The sequence below is a fragment of the Glycine soja genome, chromosome 11 (assembly GCF_004193775.1).
Source record: "Glycine soja cultivar W05 chromosome 11, ASM419377v2, whole genome shotgun sequence".
NCBI lineage: Eukaryota > Viridiplantae > Streptophyta > Magnoliopsida > Fabales > Fabaceae > Glycine > Glycine soja.
The window spans coordinates 819,149-838,726 of NC_041012.1; the positions used below are offsets into that span (position 1 = coordinate 819,149).

Consider the following 19,578-nt stretch of genomic DNA (forward strand, 5'->3'; position numbering starts at 1 on the left):
TGACTTTTTTTTTATAATTAAAAAGTAAAATCAAACTATTCCTATTGTAAACATTAAGTTAAAAATATTTTAAATTATTTTAATTAATACATTTTATTTTAAATTTTGTATTTAAAAAGCAAAAGCTGAACATTTATATTAGCCGTCGTAGGGTTGTTAAAAGAAATTGAACATAACTGTTTCATAGTTCAATTTTAAACTGCTTCAACCAAACTGAATTGTAACCTGAGATTAAAAAATGTGAAAAATTTACAATTTCAAGCAGTTCAACTCAATTTGCCTCAAATGTTAAGGGGTGTTTGTTTTGTCTTTGTTTCTGTTTTTATTTTCACTAAAAATAGAAAATGATATAAAAATGTGTTCGGTTGAATTTTTGAAAATATTTTTAGTGAAAATGAAAATAGAAAATAACCAGAAAATAAAAATAATAAAATTTAAGTTTCAGTTAAAAACAGAAACCTCATTTTAGGTAAAATAAAAATGAGATGATAATAAATATAATTTTAAATAAATTTAAAAATACAAAAAAGATAAAAAATTATTATATCATAAATTTTCAATGTTTTTATTTTCTAAAAACAAAAAACAAGAAATCAAATAAAACATATTTTTAAAATTTTAATTTTTTGAAAATTTTCAAAATTCTAATCTTTCAAGAACAAAAACAGTTTAAAAAGTGAAAAAAAAATGAAAACAGAATTAAAAATACAAATTAAACACACACTAACTAATTCAGTCCACCAAAGCTATTACACAATTTAATTAAATTCGCCCAAACTATTACATAACCCAATGGTTAATAAGGTTGCGCTGGCCATGGGGTACAGAGTCTTGAAGAAATGGCCGCCCAAAAAAGCGGGTGATAGAAAAAGGAATAATGAATTAATAAAAATTCCCGAAATTTGCAAGTCTGCTTCAAATTCAAGCTGTCATGTGTGTTCTCTCTCTATATATAACTTACGAAGTCCAAACTCCCTCTCCCTCCCTCCTTCTTTGGCTTCCTCCCTCTAATCACTAATCAAATCAAATCAAATCTTTCTTTCGCAACAATCTCTTCTCTGAGATTCTAGGGTTTATCACTCCCATGGCCGCCGAGAAGCTCAGAGATTTGAGCCAACCCATTGATGTGCCTTTACTCGATGCCACTGTCGCTGCCTTCTATGGCACCGGATCCAAGGAACAGGTCGCGCCTCCTTTCCCTTTCTCACTCTTTCTCTTTTCGCTTTTTCCTTCCCGATTCAACATTCTCCATAATTCGCCTCTTTCTGCTTCACCATTATGCTTCTCGAAACTTCTACTCTTTCACTGCCTTTTCGTCTCTCCCAATGCGTCAAAACAGTTTAACCGTACGGAACTAACTTGCTCAGTTAGGGTTTACTACTCTCCGAGCTATACGGAGCTAATTTTTTCACTGTGAAATTGTTTTCGCCTTTCATCATTATAAATACTTTCTCGAAACACTGACTTGGTTCACTAAGGTAGCAAACTCGGGAAATAAAAAAGTCTTGGTAGTATTGTCAATGTAGAAAACATGCTATTTTTTTATGCTTGCATTGCATGCTCGTTTTTTTTTTTTTGTGTTTTTAAGTAATCATTTGTTTATATTTTAATAATGCAGAGAACTGCTGCCGATCAGATTTTGCGCGATTTGAAAAATAATCCTGACACGTGGCTTCAAGTCATGCATATTTTGCAGAACACTCAAAGCCTAAATACCAAGTTCTTTGCCTTGCAGGTTAGTTTGTTTGTTGATCTTCTACATGTGGGGTAAATAGCTAATGCCGATTATTTTTCATCTGTAACACGTAAAACATTGTCCTGTTCTAAGAAGTGAATGGAATTTTTTGAGAGTTTAGAGTATTATATCATATCATGGAGTCAACTCTCAACCGAATTGTTCTGCAATTGAAATCCAGGAACATAGTGCTGTAAATTATATGGTGATGCCGAATGAATATTCAGGACTGATTTCCTTTGTTTTATAAAGGAACCTGATCCATTGTTTACTATATTGAGGACAATTGAAATCCAAGAAGCATGATTACTTTAAAAGACATATAGTTAGGTGTTTAAGTTAAAACTAATCAATATTTGAGGGGGAGTATTTGTAGCCAAAATTCCATTCCCAGAGGGCTTGAATCTAGATTATTATATTTGCTGAAAATCTCAACCTGTATATTCTAGTTTTGCCATGAAAGCTCATAGAAACTAATCTTTTGGTGTTGTTTTGCTGGATAGAACTATTGACTCTTTTACTTGTGTATTTCTCTTTTGGTGTGTGTGTGTGTGTGTGTTTGTTTACTTTGTTGGTTTTTCATCTTAACTCCTGCATTTGACTGGTTTGCAGTTTAGTGTCTTTGGAAATTGTTAGGCGTCAAACAAGTTATCCACTTTGTCACTTTAATACTAATCAAGTTATACAGGTTCTAGAAGGTGTAATTAAATACAGATGGAATGCATTACCTGTTGACCAGCGAGATGGAATGAAAAATTTCATCTCTGATGTTATTGTACAGGTATCAGCCACACTTGATTTGTTTTTTTGTTGATTCTTATAGTCCTTCTGCATCTTTTGTCTTGTTATTGACCCTTTTTTTTGCATAGCTTTCTGGCAATGAGGCCTCATTTCGAACAGATCGGTTGTATGTCAACAAACTCAATATTATATTAGTTCAGGTAAAAATAATACTGTACATACCTAATATTATAATGCTGTACTTACCTAATATTTCTGAAATTGATTTTTCATAATATTCTCAACCAGTTGTATTATTTATCTAGATGAAATTGATACATTTTCTGTAGTTTTCCTCTGTTTTTCTAATGGATATGTATGTTTCTTCTGCCATTTTATAAATCTGTTGTAATATTTTAGTGCATTCTTTTGATGTTTATTTGCCTACATATGAATTTGTTCTCAAAATAAAATCTGCATGCACAGATTTTGAAGCATGAATGGCCAGTAAGATGGAGAAGCTTCATTCCTGACCTTGTTTCAGCGGCTAAAACTAGTGAAACAATTTGTGAGAATTGTATGGCAATATTGAAGGTAACTTTATCCTTATTTCTATCTAAATTTGTTCCTTTAATCAATGAGTAACATTACAAAAATGTTCTTTCAGCTCTTGAGTGAAGAGGTTTTTGATTTTTCAAGAGGAGAGATGACTCAGCAGAAGATAAAAGAGCTTAAACACTCATTGAATAGGTAACAGTTAATGACTTTGTTTATAAAAAATACTTCCAACACAATTTTTTTGGGTGCTATTTCATTTCTCTTTCTTTTACTTTGGAGATCTTGCATTCTGGTTCAAGGGAGGACATACCATTGAGGTAGCCCTGACCATGGGAAGGGGGTATTAAATTAATTGAAAAAGGGAGAATTCTAAACTGAAATGTATAGGAAATGCAAAAGACTGATGAGCTTCTGTTACAGATCATATATATTGATCAGAAGCTCATCTAAACTATATAGGAAAATGATAGGTATTGTAAAAGAAGGGAAAATAACAGAAAAAACACATAGGGAAAATGAGAGCAAGCTCCCCAAAGTCAGAGATGAATCTCTAGACTCCCAATTTCATATCCCCCCTCCCCCCGAAAAAAAATACAACCAGTGCCCTTTCTCTTATAACAGATTTCACTCACTGTTTCTCACTCCTCTTACTAACTCAATTCTCACTCACAAAGCACTCCAACACTAATTCTGAATGGACTCTATTACCCTCTTCGGCCTATGTGTGTAAACCTTCAAAGGTTTCTCACTATTGGGCCAATTTCTATAAAAAAAGAATTACATTTATCAAGGCATATATCTCTTTTACAGGGGATGACAATCTTCTTTATCTTTCTTTATAGCTGAAACTGGTGTCTAAATGCTGGATATCAATTATTGATTTTCAGGTTCTAGTTGTTTATTTAACAAGTTATTAGGGAGTGCCTATATATTGCTAAGAATTATCTGTGGTTGTTTACAGTGAATTTCAGCTCGTTCATGAGTTGTGCTTATATGTGCTATCAGTGTCCCAACGGACTGAGCTCATATGTGCAACACTGTCTACATTGCATGCCTTCCTATCATGGATTCCTTTGGGCTATATATTTGAATCACCATTGGTAGGTGTGGTTTTCTGCTTAAGTAACACTGCCTTGGAGGAATTCTGAAATCTTTTGGTTGTATTTTTATTACAGCTCGAGACACTGCTAAAATTTTTCCCAATTCCTGCATATCGGAACCTGACTTTGCAATGTTTAACTGAGGTATGCTCCATCGTCTCAGTCCTTATGCTTTTACTTGAAACTTTCATGATCATTATTATTTACTTTTTATGTTCACAGGTGGCAGCACTTCAATTTGGAAATTACTATGATGCCCATATTAAGATGTATAATATATTCATGGGTCAGTTACAGGTGTGTTTGAATTTTGAATAACTTTACATTCTGTTCAACATTGTATTTTGTTCATTTGCTTTATCATATTCCTGTATCCATTTGTTCTATTTTTTGATTATGCGATAATTTCTTTGATTGATTTTGGGATAATGTAATGTTTAATGCAGACCATACTTCCGCCCACTACTAATATACCTGAGGCATATTCACATGGTTCAAGTGAGGAACAAGTAAGTCTCTGTAATTTGGCAAAGCAAGAAGCCTGATTTACTACTAAATTATAAATTACTTGTGAAGCATCTATCTGACAGTTTTTTCCTTGTTTAGGCATTTATACAGAATTTGGCACTGTTCTTCACCTCATTTTACAAGGCAGGTTTATTTTCTCAGTTTTTTGTCTGATTACAAGGCTGGTTTATTTTCTCAGTTTTTTGTCTGATTACAAGGCAGGTTTATATTCATGAAATGTAATGAGACCAGGTGAAAGAATGTGGCCTTGTTTGGGTATTTTTTATGCTTTGTGTATCATATCATGTCTGTTGCACATTTGAGAATGGACCCACCTTTCTGTATCTTGAATTGTTGTGCCTAAATTTTCTTCCTTTTTTTTTCTTAATCTGTGTAGCACTTCTTCCTCCTCTGCTTTTTGCCCATATCGTTTTTCAGTGTGCTTGATGAGCTTCAAGTCTCTATTAACACTAATAGTGGTGTGGGGATACCCTTCTGTTTATGCAGGTTCACATTCGAATTCTGGAGTCCACTCAAGAGAATATATCTGCTTTGCTATTGGGTCTTGAATATCTTATTAATATCTCATATGTGGATGATACTGAGGTTTTTAAGGTATGATGATATTGACATATATGTATACCCTTTACATATTTCTTATGTTATGATTGCTAAACTTGTTTTTCATTCTTGAGTTAGCCTGATAGACCTCTCTTTCTCCCCTTCCCCAAAGCGTCCTAACATGGTGTTCTGAATTGTACAATATCTGTATTTGTACTTGTTTTGTGAAATATATCAGGTCTGTCTGGACTACTGGAATGTCTTGGTTTCAGAACTGTTTGAGCCACAACGTAGTTTGGAGAACCCTGCAGCAGCAAATATGATAGGACTTCAGGTGCTGTCTCTTTAATGTTTGCTCATAACCTTGGTCTTGATTGTTAAAATCAAGGGCTGGAGATTCTCTTTTCCCTCACAAATAACTTTGCAAAATAGGATACTGCCCTTTTTGTGTGCTTGGTACATATTTTGGCCATCGTTTACTACATTGATATCTCTCATTTGTTTTTTTTTATACTTTTCTCTTTCTAAAGAGGATTTCTTATCCTCCTTTACCTCTAATTTTTTTTTCAGTCTTAATAAATTCCTGCTAGAAAAAAAATTAAGAGAACCATTTTAGTTTTTCATACTGCTCCTTCTGTACACCATCTTCCCCAAAAATAATAATATATTATTATACTTGTTAATGAATTAATTAAAGTACAATGCTGTAAATGTAATCTAATGAATAAAATCAAATCTATGGGCTATCTTCCTCCATTTTTCCTTATTATTTTCTCACTCTTTTACTTTCTCTTTCTTCAATAAGTTTTATTTGATTTTTTCTTTAAGTTGCACTTACACAGGGTATTCCTACTACAGTCTTCATGTTATGTGATCTAAGATATTTATTTACAAGATATAGTTTAGATCAGTTGGTCTCTAACCAAAACCCATTGTTTTCGAATATACGTTTTTTAATTGATAATATTGTTCTGAAGTTTTTACAACATTTTCAAAGGTGTATTTTTGTTCAATTTTAAATTTCCAATAGTTTCCTTATGTCTCTCGTGTGATTTCAGATATAATATTTTCATCTTTCTACGAATGGTTAAAGTGATGGTATGTTTCTCAATGGCAAGCAGGTGCCCGGTATGATTGATGGCATTGGTTCACAGCTTCTTCAGCGCCGACAGCTTTATGCCAGTCCCATGTCAAAGTTGAGAATGCTTATGATCTGTCGTATGGCTAAACCAGAAGAGGTTCTCATAGTTGAAGATGAAAATGGTAATATAGTTCGTGAAACAATGAAAGACAATGATGTTCTTGTTCAATACAAGGTATTAAGGTGAAATTTGACCTTTGCCATACTTAAATTTCTACACATAGATATACAAAATATTTTGAAGCCTCATTCCCTGTATTTTATTAGATGATAAACTAATAAATTTGAGAGATTTCTGTCATCATATTTTCTAATTAATCAAAGTTCAATCAATTGTACAGATTATGAGGGAGACTCTTATTTACTTGTCACATCTTGACCATGATGATACTGAAAAGCAGGTATGTGAATTAGAAAGCAGTGGATCTATTCTATTTTTTAAGGGAGATAAAATATTCCGTCTTATCTATTTCAAACTTTATTATGGGGAAGTTGATATCTTTTATTTTTTCCAAATATGAACTGGTTTTTTCTTTTTTTCCAAGGGTATAATCAGGATGTCAAATTATGTTAGGTGTTGCTTGAAAGATAATATTAATAAGCTGAACTTTAAAACCCACTAGGGTTGGCCTAGTGGTTGGGGGGGGGGGGGGGTGGGGTTGGGTTGTTTGCACGAGGTCTTATGTTCAAACCTCAATACAAAGCTGAACTTCATTAACCCAAGGATTTACCTATGTTGTATGGAAATGTTATTTTCATTTAGGGTGATATGATATACTGACTGACAATTAAGAAATTGTTGCATTTTAGTACCTCCATATATATCACACCTTGATGCAGTGGACTCTTGTGTTATAATGTGCAGATGCTGAGAAAGTTAAGTAAACAACTTAGTGGTGAGGACTGGACATGGAACAATTTGAACACACTATGCTGGGCTATAGGATCTATATCTGGTTCCATGGTGGAAGAACAGGTACTGTCAACAACCCAATATGCATTGTTCTGCCCAATGTTGTAAGAAAGATCCTACTAAGATTGGGAGAGGGTTAAAAGATCATGCCACGTAGTAGGATCATAAGATCCTACAAAAAATATAAAATGATAGTATAAATAACTAATAATATAATAATATCATTTAAAATTCTGTAAAAATTTAATTTTTTTATTGCATTAATTATTTTGTAAATGTTGTATAAATATTATTAGCATATTGGTTTATTCTATATGTTATATTAATTATGAACAAAAATAACAGAAAGTGAATACAACAGAAAGACCAAAGAATATAATAAAAGTCACAGTATGGCTGAAAAAGAATGCATAGGGTCACATATATGATGGTTTGGTAAGAACAGAACATAGAGCAACAAAGGAGGCAAGAACCTCCCTTGATAGAGAAGAAACAGAGTTGTACAACTGGGAGAAAGGGTTCTGGGTGAAATGCAACACAAGAGATGCAAGCCTGGAAGGCAGGCCCAATGGGCTAACATATGTGTTTTTCTTGTTGATTCTTTTAAACAGTTATAACTCACATCTTGTTTTGTGGCAGGAAAATAGATTTTTGGTTATGGTGATTCGTGATTTATTAAATCTATGTGAAATCACAAAGGGAAAAGATAACAAAGCTGTTATTGCAAGTAATATCATGTAAGGAATGCTTGTGTATTCATTTACTCTATGTTAAATGGTGTTTTTTCCTTTTTTTGAATAATGCATGGTTGCTTCTGTTGGCAGGTATGTTGTGGGGCAGTATCCCCGGTTTTTAAGAGCTCATTGGAAGTTTCTAAAAACTGTTGTGAACAAATTGTTTGAGTTTATGCATGAGTCACATCCTGGGGTTCAGGTTTTGTTTTTTCCTTGATATATGTCAGTCGTCAGATGTCTGTTATCTTTGATGATATTTGCATGACTTGTTAGAACAAACCTAGGCTGTCCTTGTTTAATGTTATGAGCTTTGTTTATGTCAAAATGAATTTAAGTTGAGATTGATAGAACATCAATTGATATATCTGAGAAGAGCAATACTAAATCACACAGAATATTCAAAATGCAACCAAACTTGCTGTCCCAGAGTCATAGACCCTAATAGAGAAGTGTTCCGTGTTTAAATAACTAGAAAACAATACACGCATTTAATATGTTCCCTCTAATTTTTCTACCCTAAACTGTCAATAGGACAGTTAGTAATGTATATAAACCATCTTCAAGAAACAAATATGAAGTTGCTTAAAAATCAGTATTAGATTCTTTAGTTTTAATATAAAGTTAGTCTCCGATTCTCTGTTTTCTTTTATAAATTGATTATATTATTAGTGTATAGACAATCCAACTCAAGGTGTGATACTGTATTTTATTTTAATCCATATATGCCTTGTAGACTATTTGTGTTATTGCCCTTCATCTAGTTTTTGCCCTTGGGAATTCATTCACGCATAATTTTGTTCATGTTTAACTTATTTTAGGATATGGCCTGCGACACATTTCTGAAAATAGTCCAGAAGTGCAAGCGTAAATTTGTAATCACCCAGGTAACATTTCATTCCTTTTGCATCTCCCAAAAGCAGAGTCTAGTTTTTTTCTTCCGTATGAGTTCAGTACTTGCTATCTGATGAAATACATAATAATAATAATCATGACCATTGTTGTGTCAGGTTGGAGAAAATGAGCCATTTGTTTCTGAACTTCTATCTGGCCTTCCAAATACAATTGCTGATCTTGAACCCCATCAAATACACACGTTCTATGAATCTGTATCCATTTTTTCTCTTAAGTTGATTGATAATTTTAGCCTTATGATGTGTCTATATTTGTATTTGCATATTTTTAAGTGATATTATAATATTCTAGGTTGGTAACATGATTCAAGCAGAGTCTGATGCCCAGAAGAGAGATGAATATCTTCAAAAGTTGATGGTGCTCCCAAACCAGGTTATCTGTTTGCTTGAGAAGCTGCACTATTTCCTTTATCTCTTTAATGTTATAATCTACATGAGTTCACAATTTTTTTTTGGAAGCCAAGTGTTATAATGCCAGAGATCCTACTCATTTTCTTCTGCAGAGATGGATGGAAATTATAGGGAAGGCACATCAAAATGCTGATTTTCTGAAGGATCAAGATGTAATCCGAAATGTGCTTAATATATTGCAGGTATAACTTCATAGTAATTTTTGTGTGACTCTGCTATACTCCCTCCAGTCTTGAATATAAGCAAAAACAAAACCTTTTATATTGGTCTCAAATATAAGCAAATCTCAACTAAGTTTGCCTTATTTAATGAGATCATTCCTAAAATGCCCTTCATTTAATTGAGTTTTGTTTCCAATGACACTCTTTTATTCTTGATATCAACCATCAAGGAAGGGTAATTTAGGAAAAGAGTTTATCTTTTAAATGAAATTGGTATAATTAAGTGATTCTAACCAACCTTCTTCCTATAAAAAAAACTACTTTCTTAACAAGTGTAAGTTTTTTTTTTTTTCTTATATTTGAGACCAAAGGGAGTATATTTTTTTTATGCGCTTGGAAACCTTTTTGAAACTGAGAATACACATTCTTTCTTGTCATCTTTACTAAGTTCTTTGATTAATTTGTTGTTTAATCTTACTCTTTGTCAAGGGATGAAATGTTTTTTATGTTATTTGTTTTTCCTTCCATTATTGGTAAATGAACAGAATAGAAGTTTTGACTCTTTTAGCTTCATGTTTGCATGATTGGCAGTTCAACATAAGTTTTTTTGTTTTAATTCCTTCTGTTTCTTGCCTTTGTGCATAGGTTCTTATAAGTACTGCTGCCCTAAGCCTTTGGTGAAACTTGTGGCTTGGCTTAACCTGACCTTGAAATAGGGCAACCTTCCTTCCCAATTAACTTGCATAAAAAAAATACATCAAATGACTTTGTTACTGAACTTTATGAATCAGTATGCTAGAAGATTATACCATGCCAATTGTTGATCATTAGGCCAAAAGGTTTGAACACCTTTGTTTATGTTAGGTTTCTTCCGAGCTTCAATGTGAAGACACATTAATGGTTTTATATTATATCTCTAATGTGTCCCTTCATGCAAGAGCCCTTTGGCCTTGATTCTTGAAGCATGGACAATGCACAAGCTCTCTTACCTTTTGTTGAATTTCAATTTTTTACTATAATGGGGAAGGGAGGATTGAACTCTTGACGGCTTGGTTATGTAGGCGGCTTCTAATACCACATCTGAGCTAATTATTCCAAAAGCTCAAGCTTTTAGGTGAAGACATGTGAATAGTTATATTTTACATCTATAACCATTATGTCCGTAGTCAAGTCCAAGGTCTGTAGTTTGTTTGTTTTCCCCCCAAATTCATGATAATAAATTTGTGATTTAAGTCTCTTCTAAATTGCAGACGAATACGAGTGTTGCATCATCTTTAGGAACATATTTCCTGCCACAAATCACATTGATCTTTTTGGACATGTTGAATGTGTACAGGTATATTTTGTTAACTGAAACCTCTCTATATTGTTTTGGCATAGATACTTGTTTACATTGGATTAGATTCTTTTCCCCCAGTAAGTATTAAATAGTATATGTTTTACTTGCAACAGAATGTATAGTGAGCTTATATCAAAAAGTATTGCAGAAGGGGGACCTTTTGCATCTAGAACATCCTATGTGAAACTTCTACGGTTAGATTAAATGATATTACATTGGTTTTGTACTAACCAGATTACTGTTTTTAGTACCTTGATAGTGTTGTTCTTGATGCAGTTCGGTTAAGAGAGAAACACTTAAACTAGTTGAGACATTCTTGGACAAGGCTGAAGATCAACCACAAATTGGAAAACAATTTGTGCCACCAATGATGGATCCTGTTCTAGGAGATTATGCCAGGAATGTGCCTGATGCGAGGGAATCAGAGGTTTTGTCACTTTTTGCCACAATTGTAAACAAGTATGTCAATTATTCTCAGTTTTGCTTATTTTTATTAATTAATGTATGGAGCTTTAGCACTCAAAATTCTACATTTATATTTCTCCTTTAGTATCTGATCCAACCCTTGGCCAAAAATAGTTTGTGGGAAGAGTATGCTAAATGTTTGCTATATCACTCATATTTCTCTTTCGTATACTTTGCAGATATAAAGCTGCCATGGTTGAAGATGTCCCACAAATATTTGAAGCTGTATTCCAGTGTACACTGGAGGTAATTGTATAGTACGTCATTTGGCTAGGATGCGAATGCTATAGTCAATCATCATTCTGATAATGACCCTTAGATTGACTTCCAGCTTTCCCAACCCTCATTCACTTCCTTTTTGTTTTTGAATAATTTGCTTTTACAAATTTACATGCCTTGTTTTTGGAAAATGTAGACTAACTTTGTGGTTTCTGTTAATCGAAATTTAAATTTACAGAAACTGGTCTGAAACCATTTTGAACTTCTGTTTTTGACTAATCATCAGTTATCTTCTATCAATTTTGTCGGTGTATTGTATGATTATTGAATATTTGCAACTAGATATCAACTGATTTGTATCTATTCTTTTATTCTGTTACACAGATGATTACAAAAAATTTTGAAGATTATCCAGAGCATCGGCTAAAGTTCTTCTCTTTACTGCGTGCTATAGCTACTCATTGTTTCCCTGCTTTGATCTGCTTGTCAAGTCAGGTTGTGTTTCTTGCTCGCAGTCCGCCTATGCTAAACCAACTGCATGGCAGTTTATTTGATTTTACCTAATATTGACTGTGACTGCTCTTCCAATATAGTTTATGTAGCCTGTGCCTGATGTGGTTTGTAATCTGTTTCAGCAACTGAAGCTTGTTATGGATTCAATAATATGGGCGTTTCGGCATACAGAAAGGAATATTGCTGAAACTGGGCTGAACCTGTTGTTGGAGATGTTGAAGAAGTTTCAGGTGTGGTCTTTGTATATTATTTTGTTCATAACTCTCACTGTTGACCTTCAAAGTTTCTTTCCCATAGTTTTTCTTGTTTTGGAGGATTCTGATCCTCCCTCAAGTTTTCCCTCATTTATCTCTATTAATTTTTTGCTGATCAAAAAAAAAAAATCTCTATTAATTTTTTTCTTGTTGGTTGAATGTCTATTTGTAACATTAAACAGGCATCAGAGTTCTGTAATCAGTTTTATCGAACATACTTTTTGACAATTGAGCAAGAGATATTTGCTGTTCTGACGGACACTTTTCATAAGCCTGGGTTCAAATTTCATGTCTTGGTGCTTCAACATTTGTTCTGTCTGGTACTGTTTCAAAATCATGCTTTTATTTGTTTTATTAATCAGTGAGAAATCACTATAATGAAAGAGTCTGGCGTTTTTCAGGCAGAAACTGGTGCCCTAACCGAGCCTCTTTGGGATGCTGCTACAAATCCGTATCCATACCCAAGTAATGCAGCTTTTGTACGCGAGTTTACTATAAACCTTTTAAGCACTTCATTTCCCAACATGACTGCTTCCGAGGTAATTGAGGAGAAACAACTAATATATAACCTCCCCCCTCTCCTCTTTGCCTAAATCGATGACTAATTTAAAAAAATTTGCAGGTTACTCAATTTGTTAATGGACTTTTGGAGTCCACAAATGACCTCCCCACATTTAAAACTCATATACGAGATTTTCTTGTACAGTCCAAAGAATTTTCAGCTCAGGTAATGCTTTATGTAGTAGTGCCAATAGAACGTTGCATCTTGTTTGCGCTAACTAGCTGGTACATATGCTAATTGTTTAAATTTTCTGCAAGTTTTGGGTTTTTTTTTTCCTGGCTTTTAGAACCTTGTGCCAGTTTGGCTTCTCTGAGAAACTTTTTCTTTTTTGGAAAGCATTTCTTATTAAAGGAAAAACAGCTTATATTGTCAAAAAAATCCTTTACTTGGACAAAAGCACTCATAGTTTGGTGAATGACCTGAAAAATAAGTTGTGTTCAAAAAGTAGTAGCTTTGTTGATTCCACAACATTCCTGGTATTCTAATTCCTGAATGTAGTCCCATGTATTCATGACCGCTTGTTACTTTGATTTGCTTCGCTCTGTAGCATGATGTGTTGGAATTTATATTTTTAGTTTATTTCAGCACCTATGGTTTGTTAATTGTACCACCCCCCCACCCCCCCCCCCCCCCACCGCAGGATAACAAAGATCTTTATGCTGAAGAGGCTGCAGCTCAGAGAGAGAGGGAAAGACAAAGAATGCTTTCTATTCCAGGACTTGTTGCCCCGAGCGAGTTGCAAGATGAAATGGTTGACTCATAGATATAGGCTATACAATATGGGCGTAAGCACATTACACCAAGGGCATTTTGACTTGTGTCACAAGCGCCTTGATTCAATCAAATACCAGATGGTTTGAGAACACATGCAGCATTTTCCTCTTTAAAATTTAGTTTTCCTGCTTTTCCCAATATATCATGTTGGGACTGGTTTGGCATAGGTTCCCTGATTTCAGAGGTTTGGGTGGTTGGCAATACTGCCTTGTCTATTGGTGCGTGTAGATTATTCAGTTGCTGATTTAGGATGATAATAGTAATTTGTGAGGGATTCATCAAGGCAGTTTTCGATAGAATCACAAGATGGATGACTAATTCCAAGTATTGATGACTCCTTAGGTGTGAGAACTCCTAACCTCTGGCAGTTTGTGCAGAAAAACCCTTGTTTGATATTTTGTATTTTTTTCACCAATTAATTTTAGGGGGATTGATGTACCATGATTGCATTAATGTATGTTTTTCATGGTGTTATTGTTGATCTCGCGCCCCCGTCCTCTCTATCGAAAGTAAAGTTTTATTTTACTACCTATTTTTCTTGCGTTCCAGCAATCAAGTATTTGCCATGTGCCATGTAGAGTATGAGGCTTGCATTTCTAGTCCTTTATTGATTAATGAGCCGTTGTGGCTGTGCAGCTAAGTACCAATCGTTGATCACCAACCTAGAAAATTGCAAATACCAGAGAAATTTCGTATTCTAGTTTGATTCTTGATGCATGATTCTTTGCCGACGAATTTCACTGTTTCTTTGTCACCACGCTAATTCAATTGCATGCCAAGCCTCTTGTCAGTGTCGTACACTGTTTGAGGGCTATAACTTCTCGAACCATATAACGGAGGTCTTGCTTGATTTTTATGGTGTGCAAGAAGACACGCCTGTTTGAAGGAATGCTCCCATGCAAAAGAAACTTGGGTTCAACCGCAATTTCTTTCTAGGCCTAACTTCAATTACTTTAATCATGTATTTCTTTTTGCTTCAGCATTGTGGTGGATAGGGAAGCGGAGGAACAATAGATTTTCTTACGAGCAAAAGTTGGACATCTGGCATGCGTGGAGGAATGTATCTTTTTTATGATGATATTTCTATTATGTTGAGAGATCGGCATGAAAGCACCATTTAGTTAAGGGATAGCTTTATTGAATTTTTTCCCTATCTAGTTATTATTCCAATGAGTAAAAAAATTGATCTTCAAATTAAATAATTTACTTATAAAATTAATTATCGTTTTAAAATCTATATAAAATTAAACATTTAAAAATTTATTTAAAATCATGTTAATTGTAAGGGGACGTTTGTTTTATGAAATTTTCTTTTAGGATTGTTGTTCCCATGAATATAACATGGCTGGAATAATTTTTAAAATTTAAAATAGTTTAAATAAAAAAAGTTTCATGTGAATTAGAGAATGAATTCTCAACTTTCATCTCCATATCTCCGGAATTTGAGTTCTCCATAGTTTTGCATTGTTCATAAATAGTGTAATATGTGAAACAAACGTTTTTCTTATTATCTAATACACATGTAACTTTTTTGTTTATTTAAATTACTTTAAATTATTTTCAAAAATATTAAAATGTAAAAAAACTTTTTTTAAAGATATCCAAAAATGAATTTTCATTTTATATTCTTAGAAATAATATTTCTTAGAATGTAAGAAAACTTAGTGAAACAAACACCCTTATAATAACTAAATAATATAAAATCTTTTAGTATTAACCTCGAATATCTTTCATTATAGTCAATCTATTTGAGCTGATGGAATAGAATTACTGTCATGAGGGTAAATCCTCCGTCTATGTGATATATGGTAGTATAAATTAAAAATGTGTAATATTATACGATTTTTTTGTAGCTTTAGTGTATTATTGTGTTTGTTTCAAATTTTAAAGGATTACGAGTTACTCACAAACCTGAATTGATTTAAACTGATCATCTCAAGGTAGTTGAATCTTTTATATATTTAGGTTAAAATTGAATGGACTAAAATCAATCAAATTTTTTGAGTTGCTTGGTTTGACATTAAATATTATAAATATTGGTTGGGACTGGAGCTACAAGTATTAGAACTTGGTATTACTTTTGGTATATTATTATTTATTTTACCTTTTTTCATGTTTATTTTTTGTGTCATGTTTATAATATTAATGTCATATTTTATTTATTTATTTTAGTAAATCTAGTTGCACAAAAAATCTAGGTTGTAGTAAATCTCATCTTAGCAAAGTTTATTGTAAACAATTAGTTTGTAGGAAATAATTTTGATTGAGTATTACACTAAAATAGAAGTTTTAAACAAATCAAATTTATACATGTAACTGGTTGGTGCGAACCGAATCAAATGGTTCACTGGGTTGAGTTTAGAAAAAAAATTGTGAGATCCAACAAATTAAAGTTGAGTAGGTTAAATCTTTGAATTTGGTCAAAACCGACCCAAAACACCCTACTTTCAATTCAATTCAAAGTATTGTTTGTTTTTTGTTTGTTGGTGCTTACACCGGGAGAAGAAAGTTCTTGGAAGGAAGGAAGAAGCCAAAAGGCAAAGGTTGGTTGATTGTTCAAAGTTGACAGAATCTCTCTCATTCATTCATTCTTTCATTCTCAGCTCAATTTGCAAAATCCAAATTTTTTATCTTCCAATTGTCTGATACTCAGAGACACCGGCACCGGCATGGGTCAAGCTTTTCGGAAGCTATTTGACACCTTCTTTGGCAACACCGAGATGAGGGTAACTTTCTGCTTGATTGTTAAATGTTAATTTTTACACTCAATTATTATTAATTTTATTATTTCCTTGATCTGTTTGTTCAGGTTGTGATGCTTGGTCTTGATGCTGCTGGCAAAACAACTATACTTTACAAGCTTCACATTGGAGAAGTTTTATCCACTGTTCCTACAATTGGTGGGTCTTATTTTTTTTTTATTAAGTCTTCATTTAAAAGTGCAAAATCCTTAAACATATTTGTTCATCTTTCAACTTCATTCATGTGACAACACGAATTAAGTTATTCTGTCTGGAGAACCAAAAGATGTTTTCTGCTTGGTTTTTGTTTCTTTCATTGCATAAATTCGAGGATTAGCAGACTTGTATATTTGTTTTGTTGACTTTGTAATGACTCTTGAAGCCTTCTTATGGTAAGCTGGCTTTTGTAGGAATAAGTTTCTTGTGATGAAAAGAGAATTTCCCCTCTTGATTGACAGGGAAAAATATGTACTAGCAATGGTTTTCGGTGAAGTGAATTAACACAAACATATACATGCAACCGTGTTTCGAGTTTCAACCAATTTAGTGAAACTAAAGTTAGAACTAAAAGTCACAAGACTAGCGTGGCTCAGAAGTGCTCTGCACTTTCAAATTTTTGTGTGAAACTCTAAAGATGAGCATGTTAATAGTTTTTTAGTGATAGTTATTAAGTGTCTATATGGTATTGACCTGGCTTGTTAGTTTTGGCCTGCAAATGAGTCTACATATTGTTTCTCTATGTTTATAAATTTATATTGCCTTGCAGGTTTCAATGTGGAGAAAGTTCAGTATAAAAATGTTATTTTCACAGTTTGGGATGTTGGAGGACAAGAGAAACTAAGGCCACTTTGGAGGCACTATTTTAACAACACAGATGGCCTGGTGAGAATTAGTTTTCATGCCTTTTATCTCGGTGAAAGAAAAGTTATGCTGAGCTTGTTGTTTTTCGAAAAGTTCCTTCTTTCTCCATATCATTAATCAGTCCAGTAGGCTGGAAAGAAAGGTCTACAGGCACAAGGTAGCAAGGTTGATATATTTGTTGATGTGTGCATTTATGCAGATTTATGTTGTTGATAGCTTGGATCGTGAGAGAATAGGTAAAGCAAAGCAGGAATTTCAGGTATAACATCAAATTCACTTTCATATATCTGTTTGTGTGTGTGTTATTCTAAACAAAATTTGAATTGGTTCATGGATTACTTGCAGACAATCATAAATGACCCATTTATGCTCAATAGTGTCATCTTGGTGTTTGCCAACAAACAAGACCTGGTATGTGTTTGCTACTTTTTTATCTGTGTTCTCTTAATTGGATGACCTGACATTAAGGTTATCTCTGTGACTGGAGATCACATAGGAGTCAAAACATGTAATTGGTTGACATTGTTTACTGAATATACCAAGAGGATGTCAGAAATTTGGATATGATACATATTACATTTTGGTTTTATATTACTCAATTCATTGAAATAATGAAAATCATATGAAATTAGTTAGAATGTCTCTGAATTGTTATTACTGCTATTTTAAATCTTGTGTTAGAATATAAAACTTTTCATGGGTTAGTTTGCACTTAACAACATTAGTTTTTAGGATCATAGAACTCTTAGGATTATGGTATCAAAGCCTCTTTAGAACAACTGGTCAGAAATATGGTCCATGCTGGTCCTGTTCTTCATGATTAAATTTCAGCAAATGGAAAAAGTAAAACTCCATCTGTTGAGACATAAGACAACAACTCTAAAGATAACCAGAAGTAAACCATAAGGTCTTAAAGCCTTCTTCTCTTCATCCATACTCCAAATAGCCCTCCAGAACCATTCTTCAAAGCGTCTGACTCTGTCCACCCAACCTGTCTTCTCCTTAATGCCAATTGATATCGGTATTCCTTAATGAAAGATTTAGACAAATTTGTGCCATTCACATATAACCAACACTTCTAGTTTCATCTCATATAATGGTATAGAATTCAACATGTTTTGGATTAGTATATGGAGCCATTTTTGTTCTTCTTCCTCTATTATGAGAGGATAATGATAATTGGATAAATTGCAGGCTTGTGTTTGCCCCTGCACAGTCACGAATTATTAACCTACACAGATTGATCGTTTAATGGGGAATGATCAGGTTGGAAATATTTTGCTAGATATGTACCAAGTTGATAGCTGAAGTTAACTTCTGGAATTGATAAAATGTTTTTGCAAGAAATGTGTACCTAGCAGGTGGCAAATATGAACTTTTGGAATTGTTTTGTTCTCTGCTGGTTTATTATGTGCTATATAAAGTTATTAATTATTAATATCCTGTAATATAACAGACTTTTCCTCTTGAAAAAATAATCTCCACAAACAATCTGAGGTTTGCCTTGTGCTCTAGTTTGGTTATAATTGTTGATATTTCCTTTTTCTTTTGTAGAGAGGGGCGATGACGCCAATGGAAGTATGTGAAGGACTAGGTCTCTTTGATCTAAAGAATAGAAAATGGCACATACATGGCACTTGTGCACTCAAGGGAGATGGTCTTTATGAGGGCCTGGACTGGTTGGCTTCAACACTGAAGGAAAGAAAAGCTGCTGGATACTCTTCAATAGGAACCTCATCCTTCTAATCTAGGTTTGAACTATCTTACTGTTCGATGTTCATGAGTTACCTTCATGTTTATCTTTCCATAATTATGGGTATTGTATAATGCAGGTATTTTGTCATTGAGGAACGTGCAGGGTTTGGCCAGTTTCATTCAAGGATGTTGTAAAAAAGTAATCAAATTTTTTGAGTTACATTTCGTTACCTCTACAGCTGATGAATTATATAGATGCTTTGACTTTCAAGGTGCTTAGATATGACTTTGCAGTGTATAGAAGTTTGGGCATGATGAATGAAAATGAATTTGAGACTCACGAATTCTATTGGTATATTGATGCCCCTGATTGTGAATATGTATCTTTTGGTTCATTTTCTCATGATTTACCCTATCCTGCTCTTTTTTTCCCTTTATTGTGCGTGGCTGTAGCGTCCCAAACAATGGCGGTTATTTGATGTCATATAAATTAAGCTTGTGAAGTTATCAAATGGTATCATTATCTCTTCCAAAGTGATTTTTCCTACAAGATATGTTCTTATACAAATATTTACTAATCTAATACATTAGTTTTATGGTCCGGCTTTAGATAAGGTTCTACTGACGTGAAAGGTTAAGATATAATACTTATACTGATTTTGCAATTTTTTTTATGACAATAATTCAAGTCGTCGAACTTGAC

At 33.4% G+C, this 19,578-nt stretch overlaps 2 protein-coding genes across 3 annotated transcripts; both read left to right on the forward strand.

Annotated features, from left to right (window-relative positions):
* Nucleotides 1-904: 904 nt before the first annotated feature.
* On the forward strand, nt 905-14,059 carry LOC114376017 (protein EXPORTIN 1A-like). Its single transcript, XM_028333915.1, has 32 exons — nt 905-1,183; nt 1,619-1,735; nt 2,424-2,516; nt 2,605-2,676; nt 2,942-3,049; nt 3,123-3,205; nt 3,975-4,113; nt 4,189-4,257; nt 4,336-4,410; nt 4,560-4,622; nt 4,720-4,764; nt 5,128-5,235; nt 5,420-5,515; nt 6,303-6,497; nt 6,664-6,723; nt 7,188-7,298; nt 7,875-7,972; nt 8,060-8,168; nt 8,788-8,853; nt 8,977-9,075; nt 9,173-9,253; nt 9,384-9,473; nt 10,703-10,788; nt 10,905-10,985; nt 11,068-11,250; nt 11,436-11,502; nt 11,860-11,970; nt 12,111-12,218; nt 12,425-12,562; nt 12,644-12,781; nt 12,865-12,969; nt 13,445-14,059. Exons 1-32 carry the CDS (start codon nt 1,085-1,087, stop codon nt 13,565-13,567), a joined length of 3,216 nt encoding a protein of 1,071 aa, XP_028189716.1. The 5' UTR covers nt 905-1,084; the 3' UTR covers nt 13,568-14,059.
* Nucleotides 14,060-15,902: 1,843 nt separating this feature from the next.
* LOC114374283 (ADP-ribosylation factor-like) lies at nt 15,903-19,281 on the forward strand. 2 transcript variants are annotated; one of them, XM_028331908.1, is made up of 8 exons: nt 15,907-16,121; nt 16,232-16,304; nt 16,388-16,478; nt 17,086-17,201; nt 17,380-17,439; nt 17,526-17,591; nt 18,735-18,931; nt 19,013-19,281. In XM_028331908.1, exons 2-7 carry the CDS (start codon nt 16,248-16,250, stop codon nt 18,924-18,926), a joined length of 582 nt encoding a protein of 193 aa, XP_028187709.1. In that variant the 5' UTR covers nt 15,907-16,121; nt 16,232-16,247; the 3' UTR covers nt 18,927-18,931; nt 19,013-19,281. The 2 variants fall into 2 exon arrangements, with proteins under 2 accessions (XP_028187710.1, XP_028187709.1); XM_028331909.1 differs by lacking the exons at nt 18,735-18,931; nt 19,013-19,281 and adding an exon at nt 18,375-18,679 and having other exon boundaries at nt 15,903-16,121.
* The last annotated feature ends 297 nt before the right edge of the window (nt 19,282-19,578 follow it).

Bases quoted from the DNA above. Each gene is read 5' to 3' on its own strand.
- LOC114376017 (XM_028333915.1), top strand. From the start codon at position 1,085: ATGGCCGCCGAGAAGCTCAGAGATTTGAGCCAACCCATTGATGTGCCT. The intron at 2,517-2,604 runs GTATCAGCCACA...TTTTTTGCATAG, and splicing joins TCTCTGATGTTATTGTACAG to CTTTCTGGCAATGAGGCCTC. The intron at 12,563-12,643 runs GTACTGTTTCAA...GGCGTTTTTCAG, and splicing joins TTCAACATTTGTTCTGTCTG to GCAGAAACTGGTGCCCTAAC.
- LOC114374283 (XM_028331908.1), top strand. From the start codon at position 16,248: ATGGGTCAAGCTTTTCGGAAGCTATTTGACACCTTCTTTGGCAACACC. The intron at 16,479-17,085 runs GTGGGTCTTATT...ATTGCCTTGCAG, and splicing joins ATCCACTGTTCCTACAATTG to GTTTCAATGTGGAGAAAGTT. The intron at 17,440-17,525 runs GTATAACATCAA...GATTACTTGCAG, and splicing joins AAGCAAAGCAGGAATTTCAG to ACAATCATAAATGACCCATT.